At 41.7% G+C, this 25704-nt stretch overlaps 1 protein-coding gene across 8 annotated transcripts in view; it reads right to left on the minus strand.

Moving 5' to 3' along the window:
* PATJ (PATJ crumbs cell polarity complex component) overlaps window positions 1-25704 on the minus strand; it is a 415136-nt gene that overhangs the window by 75026 nt on the left and 314406 nt on the right. For all 8 annotated transcript variants that reach the window (XM_055362067.2, XM_063698171.1, XM_055362138.2 and 5 more), the window contains 2 exons: window positions 9004-9121; window positions 3902-4035 (listed from right to left, as the gene is read on the minus strand). In XM_055362067.2, coding sequence (XP_055218042.2) covers window positions 3902-4035; window positions 9004-9121 — 252 coding nt within the window. The remainder of the gene's footprint in view (window positions 1-3901; window positions 4036-9003; window positions 9122-25704) is intronic.

A 25704-nucleotide genomic window follows, 5' to 3' on the forward strand; every position in this document is an offset into this window, starting at 1 on the left:
AGCTAAAAGAGAGGAATGGTCAGCATCACCTCTGAGTTTGGCTGAAGACCAATCATGAAACCCAGGGAAGACTTCGTCGGGAAGAGTGGCTTAGAGGAGGTAGAGAAGCTTGACGGGAGCGGAAGGAAGGCAGAAGAGAGCAAATTCAGGGGAGCAGGGCAAAGTCCGAGATGCTGGAGTGCATATGTAGGTTTGGGGAACGATGGTCTGGTCTGGTCCTATATTGGTGGTATGTGAGACTTTCTACATAAAGTGGGAGCTAGCTGGGTGGCTGGCGCTAGTCAAAGTGTTTCTGTGAACTGCTGAGAGACCAGATGACATAAAATTACAAAGAACTGGCTGGGTGCGGTGGCTTACGCCTGTAATCCCAGCACTTTGGGAGGCTGAGGCAGGCGGATCACCTGAGGTCGGGAGTTCAAGACCAGCCTGACCAACATGGAGAAACCCCGTCTCTACTAAAAATACAAAATTAGCCAGGCGTGGTGGCGCATGCCTGTAATCCCAGCTACTCGGGAGGCTGAGGCAGGAGAATCGCTTGAACCCGGGAGGCGGAGGTTGCGGTAAGCCGAGATTGCGCCATTGCACTTCAGCCTGGGCAAGGAGAGCGAAACTCCGTCTCAAAAAAAAGAAAAAAAAATTACAAAGAATTATTAAAAATACGATTAGACGATACAGCGCAGACCAAATTCCTGTATGTATGAAGCCACACAGCAGTTCCTGCTTGCAAAGGCAAGAGGAGAATTCAGGACATAAATTTTCATGAACTCCAGAGAAAAATGTTAACAGTACTTTTATCAAGCAGAAGGAGATAAAATCCTTTCAGGTTCAGGTGAGGTGGTTCACTAGCAGGGTGGGGCTCAAAGCCAGGATTTTCTAGACGGGCCCCAATGGTAGGAAAGGGAAGGACCATGACCAGCAAACATGTAAAAGGCATTAATGACAGGGACAGGAGGCAGAGAAATTCTAGGCAGACAGGGGCAGATCCCCGGCAAAACCCCACCTTCAAGCCGAGAAGCCTGAAACCCTTGGTCCAAAGTGATAACTTCTATTCCTGTTTGCCTGCTGTCTCCTGATTGGTTCTTTCTGAATAATGTCTTTTTACCAATCGAATGTTGCTTTTCCCAAAACTACCTACGGCCTGCCCCGCCCCCCATCCTATGCCTACAAAGATCTCAGACTCAGTTGGTAGAGGAGAGAAGCGGCTTGACTGAGGAGAAGCAACTTGACTTTAGAGGGATGGCTGGACTTTGGAGGAGAGACGGCTTAACTTTAGAGAAGAGCCAGCTGGACTTCAGGGAAGACTCTCTGCCTGTCCTGTCCCCTCTCCAGTTCCCCTCTCCACTGACAGCCACTTCCATTGCTAAATAAAATTCTTCTTCTCCACCATCCTTCAAGTGTCTGTGCAACCTAATTCTTCTCGGACGCCGGACAGGAGCTTGGGACTCACCGAGTGCGGGTATCCAAAAAAGGCTGTCACACTGGCCCTCTGCCCTCGCTGGTGGGGAGCAGCTGCCCCATGCAACAAGGCAAGGGGCCCACTGAGCTGATAACGTACCGCTGTCCACGGACGACGGAGGTTAGCATCGTAACACACTCTCTGGGGCTTCAGGGGTCGCAGGCACCCCTACCTGGTCTGGCCGAGGAGACCCCACAGAGCCTGCTCCTGCCGGCACCCAAAGCAACCAGCTGGGTCCTGCACTCGCTCTCTCATGCACTCCCTCCTACAACAGGCTGAGTGAGGCGGTCCAAGTAAACAGTACCCCTGTTGCAAGTCTGATGAAGGGGTCAAGAGAAAACTCCTGCATCATCAAGACCCTGGTTTCTACCGCCTGTGCTGTTCTTGAGTTTCCTAGTGCTTTAGGGAACTAATATTTATTACACAAAAGTAGAATAGGATCTCCCCACCCCCAACAGTACTACCACAAAAATATTATATTACTGCCCAATGTGGAAAAAAATAGTTCTATAGACCCTGATATATTTGTTTTATCTGGCATGTACAATTTATTGCTTACTAAATAAAATGGGCAAAAGAAATACCAAAATATTCATTTAAAACATATTCATTAACAAGAGTGATTGTCTCTAGGGAGTCGCCCTGGTTTTAGGTAGTGAAGGGCAGAGCTAGGGCAAAAAGGTAGGAGGGAGATTTATTTTTCACTTTTTTCCTTTTATGGCAACTTAACTTTGTATAAGATGCAGGTATTACATACACACACACACAATTTTCCTTTTGTATCAATTTAACTTTGTATAATATGCAGGTATTAAACACACACACACACACAGACACACATGCATTAATTAATCATATCTTGAGTAAATCAAAACCCAGGAAAAGTTTTCATTTTAATGGCGCTACTGAGCAGTGATAAACAAAAGGTATTGAATAATGAAAAATCAATCATCCTGGCCAGGCATAGTGGCTCATGCCTGTAATTGCAGCATTTTGGGAGGCTAAGGTAGGAGGATTGCTTGAGCCTAGGAGTTCAAAACCAGCTTGGGCAACATAGCAAGACCCCATCTCCATTTATTTAAAAAAAATAAAAAACAATAAAAAATCAATCATCCCAGGAAACACTAATATTCTATACCGACTTCTAAAAAAATTATGAGTAGATATGAAAATGGTCAGTGTAAAATGAACTCTAAATTGTTGGGCTGGAATAATTCATGCATACCTTTTTTTTTTTTTTTTTTTTTTTTTTTTTTTTTTTTTTTTTTTTAGCAGAGACGGCCTTGCTCTGTTGGCTCAGGCTGGAGTATAGTGGCATGATCATAGCTCACTGCAGCCTCAAACACCTGGGCTCAAGTGATCCTCCTTCCTCAGCCTCTTGAGTAGCTGGGAATACAGGTGCGTGCCACCATGCCTTGCTAATTAAAAAAAAATTTTCTTTGTAGAGATGAGGTCTTGCTATGTTGCCCAGGCTGTCTCAAACTCCTGGCCTCAAGCTATCCACCTGCCTCGGTTACCATGCTGGCCTGATGTATACTTTTTATCTACAATTCCATTAAGTAATGATGATGAGAATAACAACAGTTCCTACTTACTGAACACTTACTATGTGTGAGGCATCCTCTTAAATACTTCTAAATGCTGCTGTGATACTGTTGGTCTAATAAGTATTCATAAAAATATTCAACATCCTAGATGGAGAAAATCCTGATGAAAGTTTTTTTTTTTTTTTTTTTTTTTAAGACAAGGTCTTGCTCTCTGTCACCCAGGCTGGCGTGCAGTGGCATGATCACGGTTCACTACAGCCTCGACCTCCTGGGCTCAAGTGAATCTCCCACCTCAGCCTCCTAAGGAGTGGGGCTAGAGTGCAGTAGCACGATCTCAGCTCATTGCAGCCTCTACCTCCTGGGTTCAGGTGATTCTCCTGCCTCAGACTCCTGAGTGGCTGGGACTATAGGTGTGCACCACCATGCCCAGCTAATTTTTGTATTTTTAGTAGAGACAGGGTTTCACCATGTTGGCCAGGCTGGTCTTGATCTCCTCACCTCAAGTAATCTGCCTGCCTCAGCCTCCCAAAGTGCTGGGATTACAGGCGTGAGCCACTGTGCTCAGCCCACCCAGACAATTTTTGTACTTTTTGTAGAGATGGGGTTTCGCCATGTTGCCCAGGCTGGTCTCGAACTCCTGGGCTTAAGCGATCTGCTTGCCTTGGCCTCCCAAAGTGCTGGGATTATAAGCGTGAGCCACCGCGCCCAGCACTGATGAAAATTAAACACTGAGAAAAACTTGAAAACTAGCTAGACTATGGATGCACATCTATTTATAATCACATTTTCTCCTCATACTATGAAAAAGGCAAGTCTTGCAGAGTTGTGGCGCAGGGCCAAAATTAACCTCAACAACTAGTTCTATGACAGTGGCTACATTTTATTTCTAGAAACTTACCAAGGGTGTGTCTTTTCCTCCCACAATGCTGAGACCAAGCCCTGAACGTCCCTTGGATATTTCTATAATCATTTCCTGTCCAGGGACAATGGGACACGTTGCGGGGTCCACTGACAGAGGAGCCTGGAAACCACCTGGAAAAGAATTGAACACAGCATGACTGACGCGTAAGAGTTGCAGCTCAGCCTGCACGTTCCATCACGTGGGGAGTGTGGGGCTTGCACGTGTTTTATCACTGCACTCTTTTCCTGCCAAACACCATGAAGCAAAAAGCTGGGTCATTCCTGCCTCTTCAGCCAGGGATGACACTGTTGAGATTAAAACGATAACTCCCACCCCTCAACCCATCGATTTTACTTGAAAGTTTTAAATCTTATTTTATTTATTTATATTTTTGAGACAGTCTTACTCTGTTGCCCAGGCTGGAATGCAGTGGTACAATCTCAGCTCACTGCAACCTCTACCTCCTGGGTTCAAGCAATTCTCCTGCCTCAGCTTCCCAAGTAGCTGGGATTACAGGCACCCACCACCATGCCTGGCTAATTTTTTTATTTTTAGTAGAGACGAGGTTTTGCCATGCTGGCCAGGCTGGTCTCGAACTCCTGGCCTCAGGTGATCTGCCCGCCTTGGCCTCCCAAAGTGCTAGGACTATAGGTGTGAGCCACTGCACCTGGCTAAAAGTTTTAAAATCTTAAAATACATCATGAAAATCTGTATGGAAAAATTACAATGATTAAATGATTAGGTATATGAAGGCCTATGTTACAATGAGAATAAAGGCTGGTATAACAGGAGATTCTGAGCTATAGGATACTAATTAAGAAACAATGCCTAAATACTTTCAATTAGAGCATATCAGATGAATTAAATTATTAAGATGTAAAAAGAATTTAATCAATAAAGTATGAAATACCTGAAAATAACAATTACCTAAAATTTATCCCCAAATATATTACATATATAGTAAAGCAAAATATATTATAAACACAAGACTCTAAAATTACTTGTGGGGTTCATAGAGGAAAAGTTTATTTAAAAGTTATTGCTTTTTTACAAAGGTTTATTTTTAAAAACAATTGTTTTAGGTTGGGTTTTTCCAAAGAGTGAGGGAAAAAATGTTTATAGGCTAAGAAAAAATGTTTAATAACACCTGTTTATCCAGCATAAAATCTATACACATGCATTTTCCAGATAACCTATTAAAAACTCAAAACATTCAGCCAGGCACGGTGGTTCACGCCTGTAATCCCAGCACTTTGTGAGGCTGATCACCTGAGGTGGGAGGATCACCTGAGGTCAGGAGTTCGAGACCAGCCTGGTCAACATAGTGAAACCTCGTCTCTACTAAAAATATAAAAAATAGCTGGGCGTGGTTCATGCCTGTAATCCCAGCTACTCAGGAGGCTAAGGCAGGAGAATCGCTTGAGCCCGAGGCAGAGGTTGCAGTGAGCTGAGATCGCGCCACTGCACTCTAACCTGGCCAAGAAGAGTGAAACTCCGTCTCAAAATGGCAACAACAACAACAACAAAACCTCAAAACATTCAAAATGTTGAATAGTTTCAAGAGATGCTCATATAAAATGTTGAATAGTTTCAAGAGATGCTCATACAAATCATAGTCTCCAGAGAATGTCATATTTTCTGATAACTGAGTTTGATCACCATGAGTATTGTTTCTTACATTATGATATAATTCAGGAAAGGGCTGATGAGAGAGGGCTCCATCTGCTGGTCAGCTGCAGCTAAAGCACAGAGCTGAGATGAGATCCCAGTGCTCATTAAACTTACGTAAAAGCAGGGGTCAGCGGCCTATAGCTCGCGGATCAAGAATGGCTTTTCACTTTCAAAAGCTTGAAAAAAAATCAAAAGAAAAATAATGTCTCAAGGCATGTGAAAATGATATGAGTCTAAATCTCAGTGTCTATAAATAAAGTCTTATTGGAACACAAACCCACTAATTCATTTATGCCTAGCCTATGGCTGCTAGCATACTACAATGGCAGGGGTGAGTAACTGCAATAGCGGTTGTGTGGCCCATAAGCCTAAAATATTTACAATCTACTTCTTTATAGAAAAAGCTTGTCAATCTCTGGTATAAAACAAAAAGAAACAGGCTCTAGGTAAGCCTGTGGGGGTTCTGCTCTAACTAAGTGATAATCATGGTCTTTGAGATGAAAAGGCACAGGTTTTGGAGTGGCACAGAGCCACAGTTGAGTTCCTAAGCAGGAATTTAACAGGAGGGTGAAAGTGGAGCTCACTTCTCATCAGAAAAATGCATGTAACCACTATTAAAGAGGCTGTTAGAGAAACTAAATGAACAGTGTGTGTGAGGTGCCCAGCCCAGAGTCTGGCACATTGTGGGTATTCATATATCTGCTGTTCCCGTCCATATGGAATTTATTAATCTAAAGGCCTCCTGGTTAAGAGCAAGAAATTCAGTGATACAACCATAAAAAGTGCCATATTTAGAAGTAGCCTATGGCCAGCCTATGGTGGCTAGCACACTACAATGGCAGGGGTGAGAAACTACAACAGAGGCTGTGTGGACCACAGCCTAAAATATTTACTATCGACTTCTTTATAGAAAAATCTTGCCAATAAGACAAAAAGAAAGGCTCTAGGTAAGATACAGGCAAGGCAGAATATTAAATTGTAAACCAAATTTGTCTTTAAATCTTTTTGCAGCATATGTATTTTATACCACATTTCCCATTAATTTACAATAAAAATGACGTACGATAGTGGCACACTTTCATGGGTGCTTTAAAAAGTTTATATTGCTTTTAGGTCGGGTGCGGTGGCTCACACCTGTAACCTCAGCACTTTGGGAGGCTGAGGTGGGCGGATCACCTGAGTTCAGGAGTTTGATACCAGCCTGACCAACATGGTGAAACCCTGTCTCTACTAAAAATACAAAATTAGCCAGGCATGGTGGCACATGCCTGTAATCCCAACTGCTAGGAAGGCTAAGGCAGGAGAATCACTTGAACCCAGGAGGCAGAGGTTGCAGTGAGCCAAGATCACACCATTGCACTCCAGCCTGGGCAACAAGAGCAAAACTCCGTCTCAAATAAATAAATAGATAAGTAAATAAAAAGTTTATACTGCTTTTGTAAATGACTAGCGTAGTCTCCTGAGTGAGAAGAGAGAAAAAAACCTGGTGAGACATCCTGGAGATGGCATTTCTTTTCCCTCCTCCACGTTTGCCTCACCCTAGCCAGTCCTGAGTCAATCTTTTTATTTACTTCTCTCATGGAATCCAGCCCCAAACCCAGCTCATACCAAGTCCTCAATAAATGCTTGGTAAGTAGATGAGTAAATGAATAAAATTTCTATAGATTCAACTGTAGGATGATGAACTTCATTTATTTATTTATTTATTTATTTATTTAACCATGAGAATGAAAACCAGGAAGGATGCTGAATTTCTGTCATCTAACTATAAATATGTGATATATATTACCAAAACTCAACTCGTCTACCTCCATAGTCAGCATGCATTGTTGGTAAAGTGCCAAGTATACATATTTTAATAGGGCATTACAGGCCAGACTGTCTCTGTTGCGACTACTTAACTCCATCATTATAGTGTGAAAAAAGCCACTGACAATACAGAAACAAATGAGTGTCTATAAACCTGTACTTGTGGACACTGAAATATGAATTTCATAGAATATTTTAATAAAATTTTCTTAGGTGTTTTTTCAACCTTTAAAAAGTGAAAACCTTTTTTAGCTTGTAGACCATACACAACTAGCTGGTAGGCCAGATTTGACCCATGTGCCATAGTTTTCTGACCACATGCATCAAATGTTTTAGTACATCTACAATGCTTTAAAATAGTACCTGCTTGATGAACTTCATGCAGTTAATATTTATGAAAAAACATATAAAAGACAAATACCACAAAGATTTCAGAACTGCTAAATTAATGCAGGGTTATGCTTTGCCATTGGTGAGTACTGTCTTTTAAAGAGTTTTATTTTTTACTGATGTATACTGCACAAAAGCAAAGTAGGGCTGGGCACAGTGGCTCACGTCTATAATCCCAGCACTTTTGGAGGCCGAGGCAGGCAGATCACTTGAGGTCAAGAGTTTGAGACCAGCCTGGCCAACATAGTGAAACCCCATCTCTACTAAAAATATAAAAATTAGCCGGGCATGGTGGTGAGCACCTGTAATCCCAGCTACTCAGGAGGCCGAGGCAGGAGAATCACTTGAACCCAGGAGGCAGAGGTTGCAGTGAGCTGAGATCAGCCCCCTGCCCTCCAGCCTGGGTGACAGAGTGAGACTCTGTCTCAAAAAAAAAAAGAAAAAAAAGCAAGTAGAAATACCTATTATTCATTATAAAGTTCTATTTTCAACCCCCAGTCAGCATAATTCAAGCCAGGAATTTAAAGACAGAATGTGCATGCCAATTTCTTTCAGCATTGAAAATCAACATTCTTCAAACAGCTTAAAGCAACATTTGCAGGGCTAAAAATTGGGTTTGATAGGATTTTTAAAGAGATATTACTCAAGACCTAAATATAATCTTTTGTAGAGATTAGAGAAGAATAATACAGAAGCCTCAGATTCAAATAACATTTACTGAGGTCCTTTTCTTTTCCTTTTTTTTTTTTTGAGACAGAGTCTCACTCTGTCACCCAGGCTGGAGTGCAGTGATGCGATCTCAGCTTACTGCAACTTCTGCCTCCTGGGTTCAAGCGATTCTCCTGCCTCAGCCTCCCGAGTAGCTGGGATTACAGGCACGTGCCACCATGCCCGGCTAATTTTTCGTATTTTTAGTAGAGACAGGGTTTCACCATGTTGGCCAGGCTGGTCTTGAACTCCTGACCTACTGAGGTCCTTTTCTGTTCTAGTGCTCTTATATTCAAAAAGCAACAGGCAATGGCGATGGCAGAGAGGAGGAAAAATGGTGTAGGAAATGAAGTGACCTATCCAAGCCCCAAAGCTAAGGAAGCAGAGGAAGCATCCAGAGTCAGACTTCTGCCTCCTGGTCCAGTTCTCGTTTTAGGACATTATGATCCCTTGCCTTCTCTAAGGCTTAATGAGCCAGATCTGCTGAGGGAAAGAATCATACCATAGGGAAAGAATCATACCATAGCCTGTGAAGTCTGCATCTGTTGAATGGTATGATGAAGCTGGTGCTAATGGTATCTCTTGTGAACTGAAGGAGACTTTTGTTGGATATTTTTGCTGTTTCATCTGGCTGACAGCCTACAAAAGAAAGGAAAATTAGATGAATATCAAAAAGGAGAAAGGTAACAAGAAAATACTTTAAAACTGATGTATTGTTACCAAAACAATGGTGCAGTCCAATGATGTCTTTTGAGAATATAAGGTTGGAGGGTGGCAAGAAGTTAGGATGATTTATGCCTCGTTCCTCATTCTTCCCTATTTAACTTTACAACTAAAATGCTTTGATGAAGGGCAGATCAAGGAAGGGAGGAAAGATAAAAGCTGAAGATACTCTGTCAGTGTGATCTGTACATGAAGCTGGGGGTGGGAGGCAAAACAAAAATTATTTTGCAATTTCTACTCATTCTGATGAAATCAGCAAGGAGCCCCTTTATCTATGGACTTTGAAGTGACTTATCTGTGTTGTGCACATTGAAAAACAATCTACGCTGGGGATGTTTAGAGCATCAACACTGTCCATTTCTTCTGGACACACTAGAGTCAAAGATGCATTTGGTAGGTTAATTAAGCAAAATGAGGGGCAGACAAAGAAAACCAACATCTACTGAAAGCCTACTAAATGCCAGCTACATCAGTGACATTTAATTCACATAAAGGAAGCACAGCTCCTTTATTGAGTCCCTCCTATGTTCCAGGCACCTACGATACCCAGTGCCTGGAACATAGTAGGGACTCAATAAAGTGCTTGATGAATGAATGAACAAGAAAGAAAGAACAAAGAAAAGCAAAATTGAAGACATGAGTAACTCAGGGTAGAAAGTGAACTTGCAATTCAGTGAAGGTACAGGGACCTCTACTGTGTGAGTTTGGGAAAAATTAACTTGTAATTCTGGATTTTTGCTGACAGTACCTCCAATGAATATTAATATTAAAAAACTAAGGGGCCAGGCATGGTGGCTCATGCCTGTAAACCCAGCACTTTGGGAGGCTGAGGTGGGCGGATCACCTGACATCAGGAATTCAAGACCAGCCTGGCTAACATGGTGAAACCCAATCTCTACTGAAAAAAAAAAAACAAAAATTAGCCAGGCATGGTGGTGCATGCCTGTAATCCCAGCTACTTGGGAGGCTGAGGCAGGAGAATTGCTTGAACCCAGGAGGCAGAGGTTGCAGTGAGCTGAGACCGCACCATTGCACTCCAGCCTGGGCAACAAGAATGAAACTCCGTCTCCAAAAATAAATACATACATACATACATACACTAAGAAAAACCAAAAGGACTCCTTGCTTATTTAACAGGCAGTTAAGAAATATAGGTAGTAACCTGACCTGCCTTCTGGATCTGCAATTGGCCAGGGAACCCGTCCCCAGCTGGAAGAGTCTGGTAGTGAAGCACCAGGCTGCCCCTGGAGTCTAGAAATAGGACCAAGGTAACTGCTCCAGAACTGTAACACCTCAAGATTCTGTCAGTGGAAAGCTGTGCCTCAATATAGGGCATTGTGCAGTGTGCAGTAACAACAAAACAATACCATCCATTGTGCATATGCACTGTGCTTTCTAGTTTTCAAAACAGTTTTACATCCATGCACTGTGCTTTCTAGTTTTCAAAACACTTTTACATCCATAAGTTCATTCAATCACATGAACAACCCTGACAGTTAAATATTACTTTTTTTCTTTTTGCAGAAAACCAAGCATAAATGTCAAGTGACATATTTGAAATCACACTGCTAATTAGAGAAAGAGATAGAACCGGAAGTCAATAGTTGAAGAATGCTACAAGCTTAAAGTGTTTATCAAACAGCTGATAGGCAATGATTCTATGGATTTTTTTTTGCTTTTTCCTGCAGTTTTTCTATCACCATCTTCTTTTTTTTTTTTTTGGACAGGGTCTCACTCTGTCACCCAGGCTGGAATAGTTGTGTGATCTCGGCTCACTGAAGCCTTGATCTCCTGGGCTCAGGTGATTCTCCCACCTCAGCCTCCTGAATACCTGGGATTACAGGCGCACACCACCACGCCTGGCTAATTTTTTGTATTTTTAGTAAAGATGGGGTTTTGCTATGTTGCCCAGGCTGGTCTCGAACTCCTGGACTCAAGCAATCCACCCACCTCAGCATCTCAGAGTGCTGGGATTACAGGCATGAGCCACTGTGCCCAGCCACTATCAGCATCATTTAATATTGACTAAAAAGAGACTTATTCAATTACATATTTATCAGTGATTTTTAAAGGAAGAAAGTAGAAAAGGACAAATAAGGGGTTACTATAAGAAAACAACATTGAGAGGACTTAGATATCCAATTATTCTAAGGACCACATTCACTAGCCTCATTGAAGGTAGGTGTGCCAACAGGCTAAGTCCTGGTCAATGGGATGTAAACAGAAGTGAATGTACAATTTTTAGGTCATTCTCCTAAGGAGAAAGATCCTGTCTTTCACTTCTCACTGCTTGGAATGCAGATGTGTTGGTAATAACTGAAGCAGCCCTCTTAAACTAAAGAATGGATGCCACCAATTGAGGATGGTAGAGTAATCAAATAAGAATGGTATAGTAATCAGATAAGAGGTGCTTGGGTCTCTGACACTTTGGAGACACCATATCATTCCCCAACTGACCACACACAGCCACACACAGGCTCTTATGCTAAAGAGAACTTCTTGCAGCAATTGAGCCTGTGTCTTAACTCACACAGTACTTACACCCAACTTACATTTTATATCACCTCAAGAAAGAACATGGATTCCCAACAAAGCTGGGTGCAAGCCGCAGAGTTCTTTTATGAAAAATCACGTGACTTTTAAAACAAGAAAGCACTAAAGAGAGCAATCTAGATTACTAGATTACGACTTTTCTATAGCATGAGATGATTGTTGCTTTTCTTTATATCCCAGTTTCTTGTAGCATCTGGTGCATAATAGGTCCCTGATAGATACTGGTGGAATTGAATTCAATTTAACAATAAGGAAGCAGTCCATAGAATCCAAGTGAAATGTCCAAACATATATACATAGAGGCAGGCCTCCAGTTGTCGGTATGTGTGGTGATGGATGAAGGAGTGTTCCCATGACTCATTCATTGGCACAAAACCAAACTACTGTGTAAGAAAGATCAGAAAGAATGGATTTGCTGTTGTATGTTACTGTATTATAAGAACTGAGATGGACTTTATAGGTCATCCAACCTAACTAAACCTGTGGTTTTCAACCCTGTTTCATAATAGGAACACCTACGGAGCTTTTAAAAATTACAGATGCTAGGATCCCCATCGCAGACAAAATAAATTAGCATCCAGGGGTGTGGATCCCAGGCAGGTTTTTTTTGTTTTTGTTTTTGTTTTTTAATTGAGACTTATTGCTTAAGACTTAATCTTCTTTTAGGAAGCCCTGGCTTAAGAATCCATGGTTTAACTGTAAACGATGTCTCAAAAACAAAACAAAACAAAACAAAACTTGCCTGGGATCCACATCCCTAGATGCCAGTTTATTTGGTCTGGGATGGGGGTCCTAGCATTTGTGATTTTTTTTAAAGCTCTCTAGGTGTTCCTATTATAAAACAGGGTTAAGAACCACTGGTTTAGTTGTAAAACACCCTTGTAGTTGTAACAAAATTGTACTTGTCAGTGTTTTTCTTTTTCTTTTTCTTTTTTTGAGACGGAGTCTCGCTCTGTTGCCCAGGCTGGAGTGCAGTGGCACGATCTCTGGTCACTGCAAGCTCTGCCTCCTGGGTTCACACCATTCTCCTGCCTCAGCCTCCCGAGTAGCTGGGACTACAGGCACCCATCACCACGCCCGGCTAATTTTTTGTATTTTTAGTAGAGACGGGGTTTCACCGTGTTAGTCAGAATGGTCTAGATCTCCTGACCTCGTGATCCACCCATCTCGGCCTCCCAAAATGCTGGGATTACAGGCATGAGCCACTGCGTCCGGCCCTTGTCAGTGTTTTTCTAGAGAAAGGATTTACACTTCATCAGGGCCTCATGATAGGAAAATAAAAATCACTACTCAAAAGAAGGTATATGTTGCTAAGTTTGCTATCACTAATTAGCTGTGTGACCACAGACAAGTCACTTGACCACCCCATCTATAAATTGGTGATACATCTATATCTTGCAAGGTTGTTGTAAAAATTAAAGGTAAATAAATAAACCCATCATTGTGCCAGAAATAATTTAGGCTCAATTAATAACAGCTATTAATGCTTTTATGTCCTTTTAGAACATATCAATAAATGATCAGCCAGCTTCTGATTGAAAACCTTCAGGGATGGAAAATTCCACTTCCATGAAGAAGCTCATTCCATTTTGGAGCAGCTCAAAGGGTGGAAAAGTTCTGTATAATGAGCTGCCAGCCTCACTGCAGATGATGCCCACTGACCTCTGGGCCATTTCTCTTTGGAAGCTGCAGAAAGGACTTAAAATCACTTTCCCAAAGGAGAATAATTTAGATGTTTAGGTGCTCATTGTTCTGCAAGAAGAAGAATGTAAGATGATATTTAGGATTCGCCCTAGCTCTAAAATTCTATGGTTGTAATATTTTAGAGATGTTTGATATGTGCTTGAGGTAGGTGGGAGTATATGAAGTTTTGTTTGTTTGTTGGTTTTTGAGACAGAGTCCCGGTCTGTCACCCAGGCTGGAGTGCAGTGCTGTGATCTCAGCTCACTGCAACCTCTGCCTCCTGGGTTCAAATGATTCTCCTGCCTCAGCCTCCTGAGTAGATGGGATTACAGGCAGCCGCCACCACGCCTGGCTAATTTTGGTATTTTTAGTAGAGATGAGGTTTTGCCATGTTGGCCAGGCTGGTCTCGAACTCCTGACCTCAGGTGATCCACCCGTTTCAGCCTCCCAAAGTGCTGGGATTACAGGCATGAGCCACTGTGCCCGGCCGGGAGTATATAAAGTATCAACACCTTAATGTATTTGCAAATACATTCAAGCAAAACCTGCTTTTAAATTTAAAAATTATAATTGGCCAGATGTAGTAGCTCACAACTATAATCCCAACATTTTGGGAGGCTGAGGTGCGAGGACTGCTTGAGCCCAGGAGTTTGAGGTTACAGTGAGCTATGATTGCACTACTGTACTCCAGCCTGGGTAACAGAGTAAGACCCTGACTCTTAAAAAAAAAATTGCTTAAAGGTTTTCAGTTGAACTGAATTTGGTTATTTTTAAGGTTCATTCTGTATCTATTTTTTTTAATTTAATTATTATTATACTTTAAGTTTTAGGGTACATGTGTACAACGTGCAGGTTTGTTACATATGTATACATGTGCCATGTTGGTGTGCTGCACCCATTAACTTGTCATTTAGCATTAGGTATATCTCCTAATGCTATCCCTCCCCCCTCCCCCCACTATTTTTTTAAATTTGGGTTTTCAGCATATAATTTTACAGAATTTTCAAAGGCATTTTCTTTGGCAATGTTTGAAATATATATTTCCTGTAAGCTCTAGTAATCTATAGTTTCTTAAATATAAAAATAGCTAACAGTAATAATGTATACATTTTAGACACATAAAAACATAGATTAGTACACAGATATGAAAATCTGGAGTTAAAAAAAGCAAGGAAAAAGCTCAACAGCAACAAAAGTATAAAAATGTGATAAAAGTTTACAGTTCTTTAAGAGAAGTGAAATTCAAGTGTAAGGAACACTAAAGTTATTTTATAGAAATTCTTCCATTTGTAATTTTTATTTCTAATATTGTGTAAGACATGGTGCTCTCAGAAATTTTTTTGGAGATGGAGTCTCAGTATATCGCTTAGGCTGGTCTGGAATTCCTGGGCTCAAGCAAGCCTTCTGCCTCAGCTACCTGAGTAGCTGGGACTACAGGTATGCACCACTGTGCCTGGCTAGATAGAATTTATTTAAGTGCAAGGGTGTTTTCAGGGATACCCTTTTATTATTTATTTATTTATTTATTTATTTATTTATTTATTTATTTAAAGACAGCGTCTCACTCTGTCACCCAGGCTGGAGCGCAGTGGTGCAATCTTGGCTCATTGTAACCTCTGCCTCCCAGGTTCAAGTGATTCTCAGGCCTCAGCCTCCTGAGTAGCTGAGACTACAGGCATGCACCACATCTGGCTAATTTTTGTATTTTTGGAAGAGATTTTTGTATTTTTAGCAGACTTGCTATGTTGGCCAGTCTGGTCTGGAACTCCTGACCTCAAGCAATCTGCCTGCCTTGGCCTCCCAAAGTGGTGGGATTACAAGCATGAGCCACCATGCCCAGCCAGGGATGCCCTTTTAAGCATCTGTTTAGGGGGTTGGGACAGAGAGGTGAACACAAGATATTTGCATCAACTTGCACAGAATCAATGATACAGTCGTGGCTTGATTTCAGGTTGCATGACACTCCACAACCTCCTGTCAAGTAATAAAAGATCTGATCTCATTGCAATCACCTCCTTTTCTTTTGGAACCCAGTCTATAACGCACGCAACCCCAGAAGAGCAAAACCTAAAGTACAAGTTATGTACATTGTCAGGTGGGTATTCCAGTGCCTTCTGCTGATCTGCCACCATGCCCTGACCAATCACCTGGGACATGTCTTCCTGAAATGTAAAAGACACAACCAATTAGCAGCATTGGAGGGCTCAACTGCACTTTCCAATTTCAGCAGTTAGTACGTTTAATTGGGCTTCAGTCTACTATAAAAATGACCAAAACACTGGGCAAAAAAGTTTCATTCACCCACTGGACTAACTCTTAGAAATGAACACAGCCTTGTCATTTCCAAATGTTTTTTCAGCCCTTTCAGATCTGTGAGGCCTTAGATCTATCAGATTTCTTTTCTTTTTCTTTTTCTTCTTCTTCTTTTTTTTTTTTAAATAAAAGACAGGGTCTTTTTATGTTGCTGCTGGAGCGCAGTGTGCTCTTCACAGGCATGATCTCACTACTAATCAGCACAGGGGTTTTCACCTGCTCTGTTTCTGACCTGGGCTGGTTCACCCCTTTTTAGGCATCTTGGTGGTCCCTCCTCCCAGGAGGTCACCATATCGATACCGAACTTAGTGTGGACACCCAATTGGCAGAGCTTGTTATAGCGTCAAACTTCTGGGCTCAAGTGATCCTCCTGTCTCAGCCTCCTGAGTAGCTGGGACTACAGGAGCAACAACACACTCGGCCAGATATCCTTTGATGGTCATTCCAGCCAGAGTTTTTTCTTTTTCGTTACACTAATATCCCAATAAAACTATCTGTTCAGGGCTCAAATCCTGAACTAGAGTTTTTTCCCCTTAAGACATTCAATTAGAATTAAAAAACAAAAAAACAAAAAAAACCCACGGCTACAGAAAATACTGTGGGATAAAGGTAAGTTAGCTGTAAACCCCACGGAGGAGTGCAGAATCCAGACTTGGGAGAATCCAAACTGCCTAAACACGTGGAAAGCTGAAGCATAGCGAAAGGGCAGTTTATTAACTGAAATAAATAATAACACCAATAAATTGACCAGAATGTTTATGTCTGCCTCCCATCATATCCTATTTTTTTTTAATAGGCACATTTTCAGGGGAAATTATCATATGATGGTTTACTTTAAGGCATAAATTCCTGCAACTGGGTTTGGACAAAGCAGGGAACAGGAGAGACTGGTTTGGATAGGAGAAAGCATGGGTTTACTCTGTCTCTTGGTAACGTCTGAGAGACACCCAGGTGGTGAGGTGTAGTACACAGACAGCAGGTAGGTAAGCTGATCTGGAAGGTAGGGATAACTTGTATAATGAATGGAATGTTAGGAGTCTGTGATCCTAGCTCTTCAACTTAAGAGTTCTGCAAACCTGGCCGGGCGCAGTGGTTCATGCCTGTAATCCCAGCACTTTGGGAGGCCAAGGTGGGGGCGGTGGATCACCTGAGGTCAGGAGTTCGAGACCAGCTTGGCCAATATGGCAAAACCCCGTCTGTACTAAAAATACAAAAATTAGCTGGATGCCTGTAATCCCAGTTACTCGGGAGTCTGAGGCAGAAGAATTGCTTTACCTGGGGAGGCGGAGGTTGCAGTGAGCTGAGATTGCACCACTGCACTCCAGTCTGGGTGACAGAGCAAGACTCTGTCTCAAAAAAAAAAAAAAAAGTGTTCTACAAACCTGAACAGGTTATTTGCCCTCTTCAAGCCTTAATTTCCCCATCCATAAAATGGAAAAAAATAAAAGTAGCTATAATTTCAGGATGCTGAAAAGATTAAATGAAGTAATACATGAGCGCCCTTAGCAACACACCTGGCAATTAATAATATTTACTAAAGATGCTAATGATGATAGTAAATGGAATTGGGCTATGGTAGCCCCATGTTCCTAAATGCACTCTACAGGGGACTAGTGCAGGGCCCAGAACATGCACCCAGAACCACGGTGCTAAGAGTCTTGGAAGTGACCTAGAAAGGACACTTTTCTCCTGTAGGAAATGCTGGAGGCAATTTTTAGAGTAAGTAGGACTAACTTACCTTTGTATCTCACAGTATTTTCTGTAACTGGTTTTTGTTTGTTTGTTTTTTGCCTTTAATTGAATCTGACATCCCCTGCCTCGGGTCTCTTTCCTAGGCATGTTCACACAGCCTTTCTTCACCAGGCTCCCATTAGATATATAACAATACAATAGATAGTGACCAAGTTATGCCCAGCTGTTCATTGTTATTAGATTCAGTTACAATCTCATCCTATGTCCTTAATTCCCCATTGGTTTACAACCTGAAAGATTTAACCCCAGTAAGCACTATCCTGAGACTGGAGCCTAGGTCCCCTGGATGACCATGCCTACACTTAGCTGCCTACTTTCTAACTGATTTTTGGGGGGCCAGACTTATCTCACTCATTCAGATTCTCTTTAATTTTCCCCTTCTATGAGAAAGATCCTAGGACTGCTCCCCTGCCCTTTATAAATTTTGCTTCTCAACAGATGATATGATATAAAATGAACTAAAAAAATTACCTCCTCTTGTAATTCTTCCCTTAGCCCCTGGGTGGTGCCCCTTCCACAAGATGAACCAATGAATTTTATCACTTATTTGCAAGATTATATTGTATCTTTTTATGTATGTGTCTCCCATATCTTAATATGATCGACTTTGTCTTATTTCTTTCTTCAACATATGGCAGAATAGAATATGGGCTTTATAAAGTGTTAGTGCTGAGTGAATCAAAGTTCGGGAACTTAAATCTTAAATGCACCCATGTGGATTTGAGAACCAGCCATGAAAGGAAGGTCACACAGTGAAGATGACTCTGTGGCCTTTACTTTAAAGGATCACACTTGAAAAGAGAGAAAAAAGACGTGAAAAGGTCAATAAGGCTCATGGGAATTTTTAGAGGAAAAACTCTAACCTGCCTCGTAAACAGAAACTATTGGTGTTACTCCTACCAGTGTGTATCAAATGGCCTTAGGAGGAGCAAAAGTAAGTGCCTCTGTTTGAAAATGATATTGTAGATCTGCAATTCGACCTTGGTTTCAACCCCAGTTAACCAGCAGTGGGACAAAGGACCTGCCTTCCCAAACTACAGGTTTAAAAATCCAATTTGCATATCACATGGAGGAAGTACTAATTTGGTTTTATTCTTCCTTATCATTTGAACTTTTTAGAAAAAAGAAATGGCACTGGAATAACAGCCAGATAATCTGGGTTCAGACTGGTTCTGCTACTTACTAGCAGTAATAGTGTTTGGAAACCTTCATTTTTGGCAACATTAAGAATGCAATAACTGCTACCTGAATAAGGGGTTGTGAGCAAAGTTGAATTCAATACATGCTTACTGAGCATCTACTACATGCCAGCACAAAGAAAAAGAAAAACAGAGGAGCCCTTGCCCTGAGCACATTTACAGATCTAGTGAGACAGATGTTAAAGAAATAATCATAGAAATGATGAATACAACTGAATGGTAGATGCGTGAAGGTGTGTGGTGGGTAGCAGGAGCCTGAAGTGTCAGTTTCCTTCCTTTTTTCTTGTCCTCAAAAATGTAGAAGGAATAGATGAGAAAATTGGATTTCTGAAAAGCATCTGGTCTGACGCACTGTCTCATTTCTTATATTGATTACTCTTAAACATCCGAGCCAAGGGATGGAGCTGGTACATGATGATGATGAAAATTATGACAGCTAAAATCTCTTGAGTATGTGCCTGTTACTGAGCTAGGCATATTACCCATTTGTTGGTGTACACAACAGACCTGTGTATTAGGGACAATTATTGCTCTTATAATTATTGCTCTTATAATATAATTGAGGTATAATTATATACCTCAGCAGAGCTGAGGTAACTGCGGCACAGAGAGGCTAAATTATTATTTGCCAAGCCAGAACTTAACTCAGATGCATCTTGCTGCAGAGCCCTTGCTCTTAACTGAGTAAACCTTCAGGGAAAGGGAAAGTACTGTTTACCTCCTCCCAGCAACACACGCAAGATTCTTAGCCAGCAATGACATAGTGATTCCGTTTTTAGATCCAATATCAGGTCAGAACAAGTCATGCCTGCTTATTTTAAACTTGGGTTGGGAAAAAAAATCATAGCACTAGCCACCGCAATGACCTTGGGTCACTTTCCTTCATATTTTGTGTTTAAACATGAATTTATAATTAGCTAATTGCCCAATTATTACACAAAAGGAGCTCTTAATGCCTTCAAAACTGAGGTTTGGGGACATTAGAATGTGTTTACTTTGCAAGGGACCCCTAAATAAGAAGAATGAAGAAGTGTTGTAGAAAGGTCATCTCATTTCATGAAATAAACTGATATGACACATTCTGGCAGCATGATGCTATAATCTTCAGCACAGCACAATGAGCTCTGAAAGAAAATGCTTTGTGGGCCAGGAAAATTACTGTGATCAAGTGAAGGAGATTCTGAAGGGTGGACATAAAAGGCAACACTGGCAATATCCCATATAACAGATGGGTGACATGTCCAGCTGACAATCCCCAAAGCTGGTTGATCTCTGTCCCAAAGCTGGACAATCAAAATGCCCTGTCTCTCTGGCCACAGTAACTGGTCCAAGGGTGGACACTTGAACCACACAAGAATATTCTACGGATTTTCCAAAGTAGACCCAAGGGAAGAGTCAGCTCTTTTCTGGCAGAGAGGCTTAGGAGCTTTGGGCAGCCATACACACATCAGGCTGAAGAAGCACATCTGCAGGAGGAAAGTCAGATAAACAGAGAGAACCTGGCAGCAGCAGGCCTCTGGTTCCAACCACCTCTGAGACTAAGTGTCAACCACACGCTGCCTGCAAGTATATGAAAAACAAACAAACTAACTAACAAACAAACAAACCTCTAGCCCTTGAGTAAATTTCTCCTTTTGTCTAAGTAATGTCAAATTGAGATTCTGTCACTTGCAACCAAGAGATCCCTAATTGAAACAGGGTGGAGCCCATCTCTCCCAGAAAATATCCACCAGGATAACAAACTCAGATGCATCCAGGCAACAGGCTGCAAGGGAGCCAACTGAAGGTGAATGACGTGAACTGAGTATAAGACAACAAATTAGGCCAGGCGCGGTGGCTCACGTCTGTAATCCCAGCACTGTGGGAGGCCGAGGTGGGTGGATCACTTGAGTTCAGGAGACCGGCCTAGGGAACATGGTGAAACCCCATCTCTACAAAAAATACAAAAATTAGCCAGCCATGGTGGTGCACACCTGTGGTCCCAGCTACTCAGGAAGCTGAGGTAGGAGGATCGCTTGAGCCCGGGGGGCAGAAGTTGCAGTGAGCTGAGATCGTGCCACTGCACTCCAGCTGGGGTTATAGAGTGAGAACCCATCTCAAAACAAACAAACAGAGATGGTGGTTCAGCCTAAAAGCACTCAAATTTAACAATTCTTAAAATATGCCCATCAGACAAACAACAAACAAACACTAATGTTTACTACTACTTTTGGTCCTTGGGCTTCCACTTTGTAGCTGAAGCTGCCTTTGCAAAATTATGACAGTAAGAGAAATGTGACATAGTTGACTTGATCTAGCTTCTTGACTGCCTCACTGTCCTTGATCATTCCTGCATGTAGGCCATAGTAACTCTGGGAGGAATTTAGTGGATAGTTTAACTTGAAAGCAAAGATGATAATAGTCCCCACCTAAAACTAACCCCTTTCTTGCTTAGGGATCAAAAGCTCCTTTTGTTAGAGTAATGAAAGGCCACAAAAATAGGATTATCGGGGCTGGGCGTGGTGGCTCATATCTGTAATCCCAGCACTTTGGGAGGCTGAGGCAGGTGGATCACAAGGTCAGGAGATTGAGACCATCCTGGCTAACATGGTGAAACCCTGTCTCTACTAAAAATACAAAAAAATTAGCCGGGCATGGTGGCATGTGCCTGTAGTCCCAGCTACTCGGGAGGCTGAGGCAGGAGAATTGCTTGAATCCGGGAGGTGGAGGTTGCAGTGAGCCAAGATTGCACCACTGCACTCCAGCCTGGGTGACACAGTGAGACTCCATCTCAAAAAAAAAAAAAAAAAAAAGAAAGAAAGAAAGAATAGGAATTATGAGAGGGGCCTGAACTCTTTGCTAAGAGACGCATAATTTCTATAATCCCTTGCTGCTCAGGGGTCATATGGCTAGAGGTCACAAGATCTGTGATTTCCCCAATTGTAGATAACATCACTAGTGTAGAACCTAAGGTTGGTTCTTTGAGATATCTTTCAAACTGACCCCATGTGGACTTGTGACTCATGATTCAACTGATCCTGTGGCCCCACCCAGAGGTGGATCAGTAAACAAGGACTGTTTCCACACCTCTATGAATTCACCCCCCAACCAATCAGCAACACCCATTCCCTAGCCCCCTGCCCACCAAACTGTCCATGAAAACCCCAAAGTCTGAGCCTTCAGGGAGACTGAACTCCAGTTCTCCTGTGCATGGGCTGGTCTTACGTCAATTAAACTCTTTCTTTACTGCAATGCTGTGGTCTCAGTGGGTTGATTTTGTCTGTGCAATTGGCAGGAGGAATATACTTAAAAAGCCCTTTCCTGGGTCAGTTCCAGCCTAATTCCTACTCATCTAACCACCTGGATTAGGTGAAATCACATTAGCAAAGTTCCCACAGGCCAGGTGTGGTGTCTCCTGCCTCTAATCCCAACACTTTGGGAAGCTGTGGCAGGAAGATTGCTTGAGCCCAGGAGGTCAAAGCTGCAGTGAGCTGTGATCACACCACTGCGCTCCAACCTGGGTGACAGAGTGTGACCCTGTCTCAAAAAAAAAAAAAAAAGTTCCCACAGCACGTTACCTTGTCCTTCAATAATACTTATTAACCTTAATAATTACTTATTTAAAGTTGGATTCAAATCTTTGCTATGACACTTATTAGTTGAGTGTCTCAGTTTCCTTATCTATAAAATGGGAATAGTAATAGACCAATCTCATATAAAATACAAATTGATGCACTTGGAATAATGCCTATAGAATGCATAGTAAATGCCATGAAAGCATTAGCTGCTGTTATCCTCGGCAGTTCTGAAAGCTCCCTGAAGGCAGGATTCTTCACTGTCACTACACCTTGTTTAGTGCAGAGCCTGGGACATAACTGGCCCTCAATACAAACTTGCTTAGTTTCTGAAAGAGAAGGTAGATTTATAGTTCCCTTTGAAAGATAACAAAATCAACACACGTTTTAGATTATAGGCTCTTATTATGTGTGCAAATAAGGCTTCCCAGAAAACCGAAAACTTCATAGACTCAGAGAACAGTGCCCAAGCAGCAGCACTTGTTTCTGAGGAGCAGTGGGATTCTGAAAGGAGGGGATGTGACTGGTGTGAGAAAGTCTGAGTTCTGGGTTCTGAGCCCTGTCATTTTACTTCTCTAAGCCCTGCGTGCTAATAATTACAATTGTGAGATCACTTTCTCAATTTAGAAAAAATCTGATAAGCAAGTGATTCCTTGTGGGCAAGTTAAATTTCAAGTTGAATCAGTCTCCACATTGGACCAGTTACAGTGGTTGGGAATGAATGTAAGCTAGTAGATATCAAAGCTGTAAATTATTATTATTATTTTTTTTGAGACAGAGTCTTACTCTGTCACCCAGGCTGGAGTGCAATGGCGTGATCTTGGCTCACTGCAACCTCTGCCTCCTAGGATCAAGTGATTTGCCTCAGCCTCTCGAGTAGCTGGAATTACAGGCAAGCACCACTATGCAGGGCTAATTTTTGTATTTTTAGTAGAGAAGGGGTTTTGCTATGTTGCCCAGGCTGGTCTCAAACTCCTGAAATCAGGTGATCCACCTGTCTCGGCCTCCCAAAGTGCTGGGATTACAGACATGAGCCATGGCACCAAGCCTAATGCTATGAATTTGTGTCAAAATTGTGTGCCTACATTTCTGCTGTCTTTGAGTTCATGAGGTTACTTGCTCTGTTACCCTGGTGTCTCTACATTATCTTCATTTACTACAGTGAGAGGAACAGAATAGAAGAAAAAACCAAAAGCTTTTCTCCAGAGACTTTCCTGAAGGAAGTAGACTTGACTGGAAAACCTACAGCCTTTTTTATCACCAAGAAAGGGAAATTTATCATGTACGCAAATCTCAAGTGGTTTTCAGGAATACAAGAGATAAAGAACAATGAGCTGTGAAAAATGCCACATATTTGAATGCACTTGAACTCTGCCATTGGCAATTTGCGTACTGTCACAAAAGAGAAGCCAGTGCTGACTCAGTCACACTTTCTTGCTCCTTAGAGGGAGTTCCTAGACTCCTGCTACAGATGTATTTTTTATGTTGCATCTGAAACAGAAAAAAAGATTTGCACAGTGACATTTGCTCCCAATAGCAAACCAGAAATCCAGCAGTTGATAGAGTGCAAATTGGGGGTAAAAATCGATTTTAAGCATACAGTTCAAGACCTCATATTAAAAATGAGTAGGATATAACACCTGGGAATTCTAGCCTGGAAGTAAGACCAGCAAGAAGCCCATAATCATTAGAAACACATTTTAAGCTATTTTTTCATACTTGGATACCAGCACTTTAAAAACACGTATGAGGGCCCGGTGTGGTGGCTCATGCCACCCAGCACTTTGGGAGGCCGAGGAGGGCAGATCACTTGAGCCCAGGAGTTCGAGACCAGCCTGGCCAACATGGTGAAAGCTCATCTTTACTTAAAATACAGAAAAAATTAGCTGGGTCTGGTGACGCACACCTGTAATCCCAGCTACTCAGGTGGCTGAGGCAAGAGAATCGCTTGAACCTGGGAGGTGGAGGTTGCAGTGAGCAGAGATTGTGCCACTGCATTCACTCCAGCCTGGGCATCAGAGTAAGACTCGGTCCAAAAAAAAAAAAAAAAAAAAAGCATTATGGCTCATACCCCATTTATACTTCAAAAGTCATTAAGTCCATAAGACTAAAAACAAAAACCATATTATCATCTTAGTAGACTCAGAAAAAGCTTTCGATAAAATCCAACATACCTTCATGATAAAAACCCTCAACAAACTAGGCATCGTAGGAACGTACCTCAAAATACTAACAGCCATCTTTGACAAACTCACAGCCAACATATTGATTGTGTAAAAGCTGGAAGCATTCCTCTTCAGAACTAGAACAAGACAAGGATGCCCACTCTCACCACTCCTATTCAACATAGTACTGGAAGTGCTAGCCAGAGCAACCAGGCAAGAGAAAGAAATAAAAGGCATTCGAATAGGAGAATAAAAAGTCAAATTCTCTGCCTTCAATGATGATATGTTTCTGTAACTAAAACACCCTAAAGACTGCCAAAAGACTACCAGACCTGATAAATGACTTCAGTGAAGTTTCAAGATACAAAATCAGTGAACAAAAATCAGTAGTATTTCTATACACCAATAACATTCAAGCTGAGAGCCAAATCAGGAATGCAATCCCATTTACAATAGCCACACACAAAAATACCTAGGGATACATTTAACCAAGGAGGTGAAAGATCTCTATAAGGAGAACTACAAAACACTGCTGAAAGAAATCTGAGATGACACAAACAAATGGAAAAACATTCTATGCTCATGGACTGGATGAATCAATATTGTTAAAATGGCTATACTGCCCAAAGCAATCTATGCATTCAATGCTATTTCTGTCAAACTACCAATATCACTTTTCACAAAAGTAGGAAAAGCCATCCTAAAATCTGTATGGCACCAAAAAAGGGCCTAAATAGCCAAAGCAATCTTAAGAAAAAAAAAATGAAGCCAGAGGCATCTCATTATCTGACTTCAAACTATACTATATAGCTATAATAACTAAAACAGCATGGTACTGGCACAAAAACAGACATGCAGGGCAACAGAACAAAATAGAGAACCCAGAAACAAAGTTGCACACCTATAACCAACTGATCTTTGACAAAGTCAACAAAAATAAGAAATGTGGAAAGGTTCCACATGTCAATAAATTGTGCTGGGATAACCAGCTATCCATTTGCAGAAGAATTAAACTGGATCCCCTTCTAGTACCGTATATAAAAGTTAACTCAAGATGGACTGAAGACTTAATTAAGACCTAAAAGTATAAAACTCCTAGAAGAAAACCTAGGAAATGCCCTTCTGTACATCAGCCTTCACAAAGAATTTGTGACTAAGTGCTCAAAAACAATTGCAACCAAAACAAAAATTGACAAGTGAGACCTAATAATTAAAGAGTTTCTGCATAGCAAAAGAAACTATTAACAGAGTAAACAGACAACCTACAGAACAGGAGAAAA

This window comes from Gorilla gorilla, chromosome 1 (genome assembly GCF_029281585.2).
Source record: "Gorilla gorilla gorilla isolate KB3781 chromosome 1, NHGRI_mGorGor1-v2.1_pri, whole genome shotgun sequence".
NCBI lineage: Eukaryota > Metazoa > Chordata > Mammalia > Primates > Hominidae > Gorilla > Gorilla gorilla.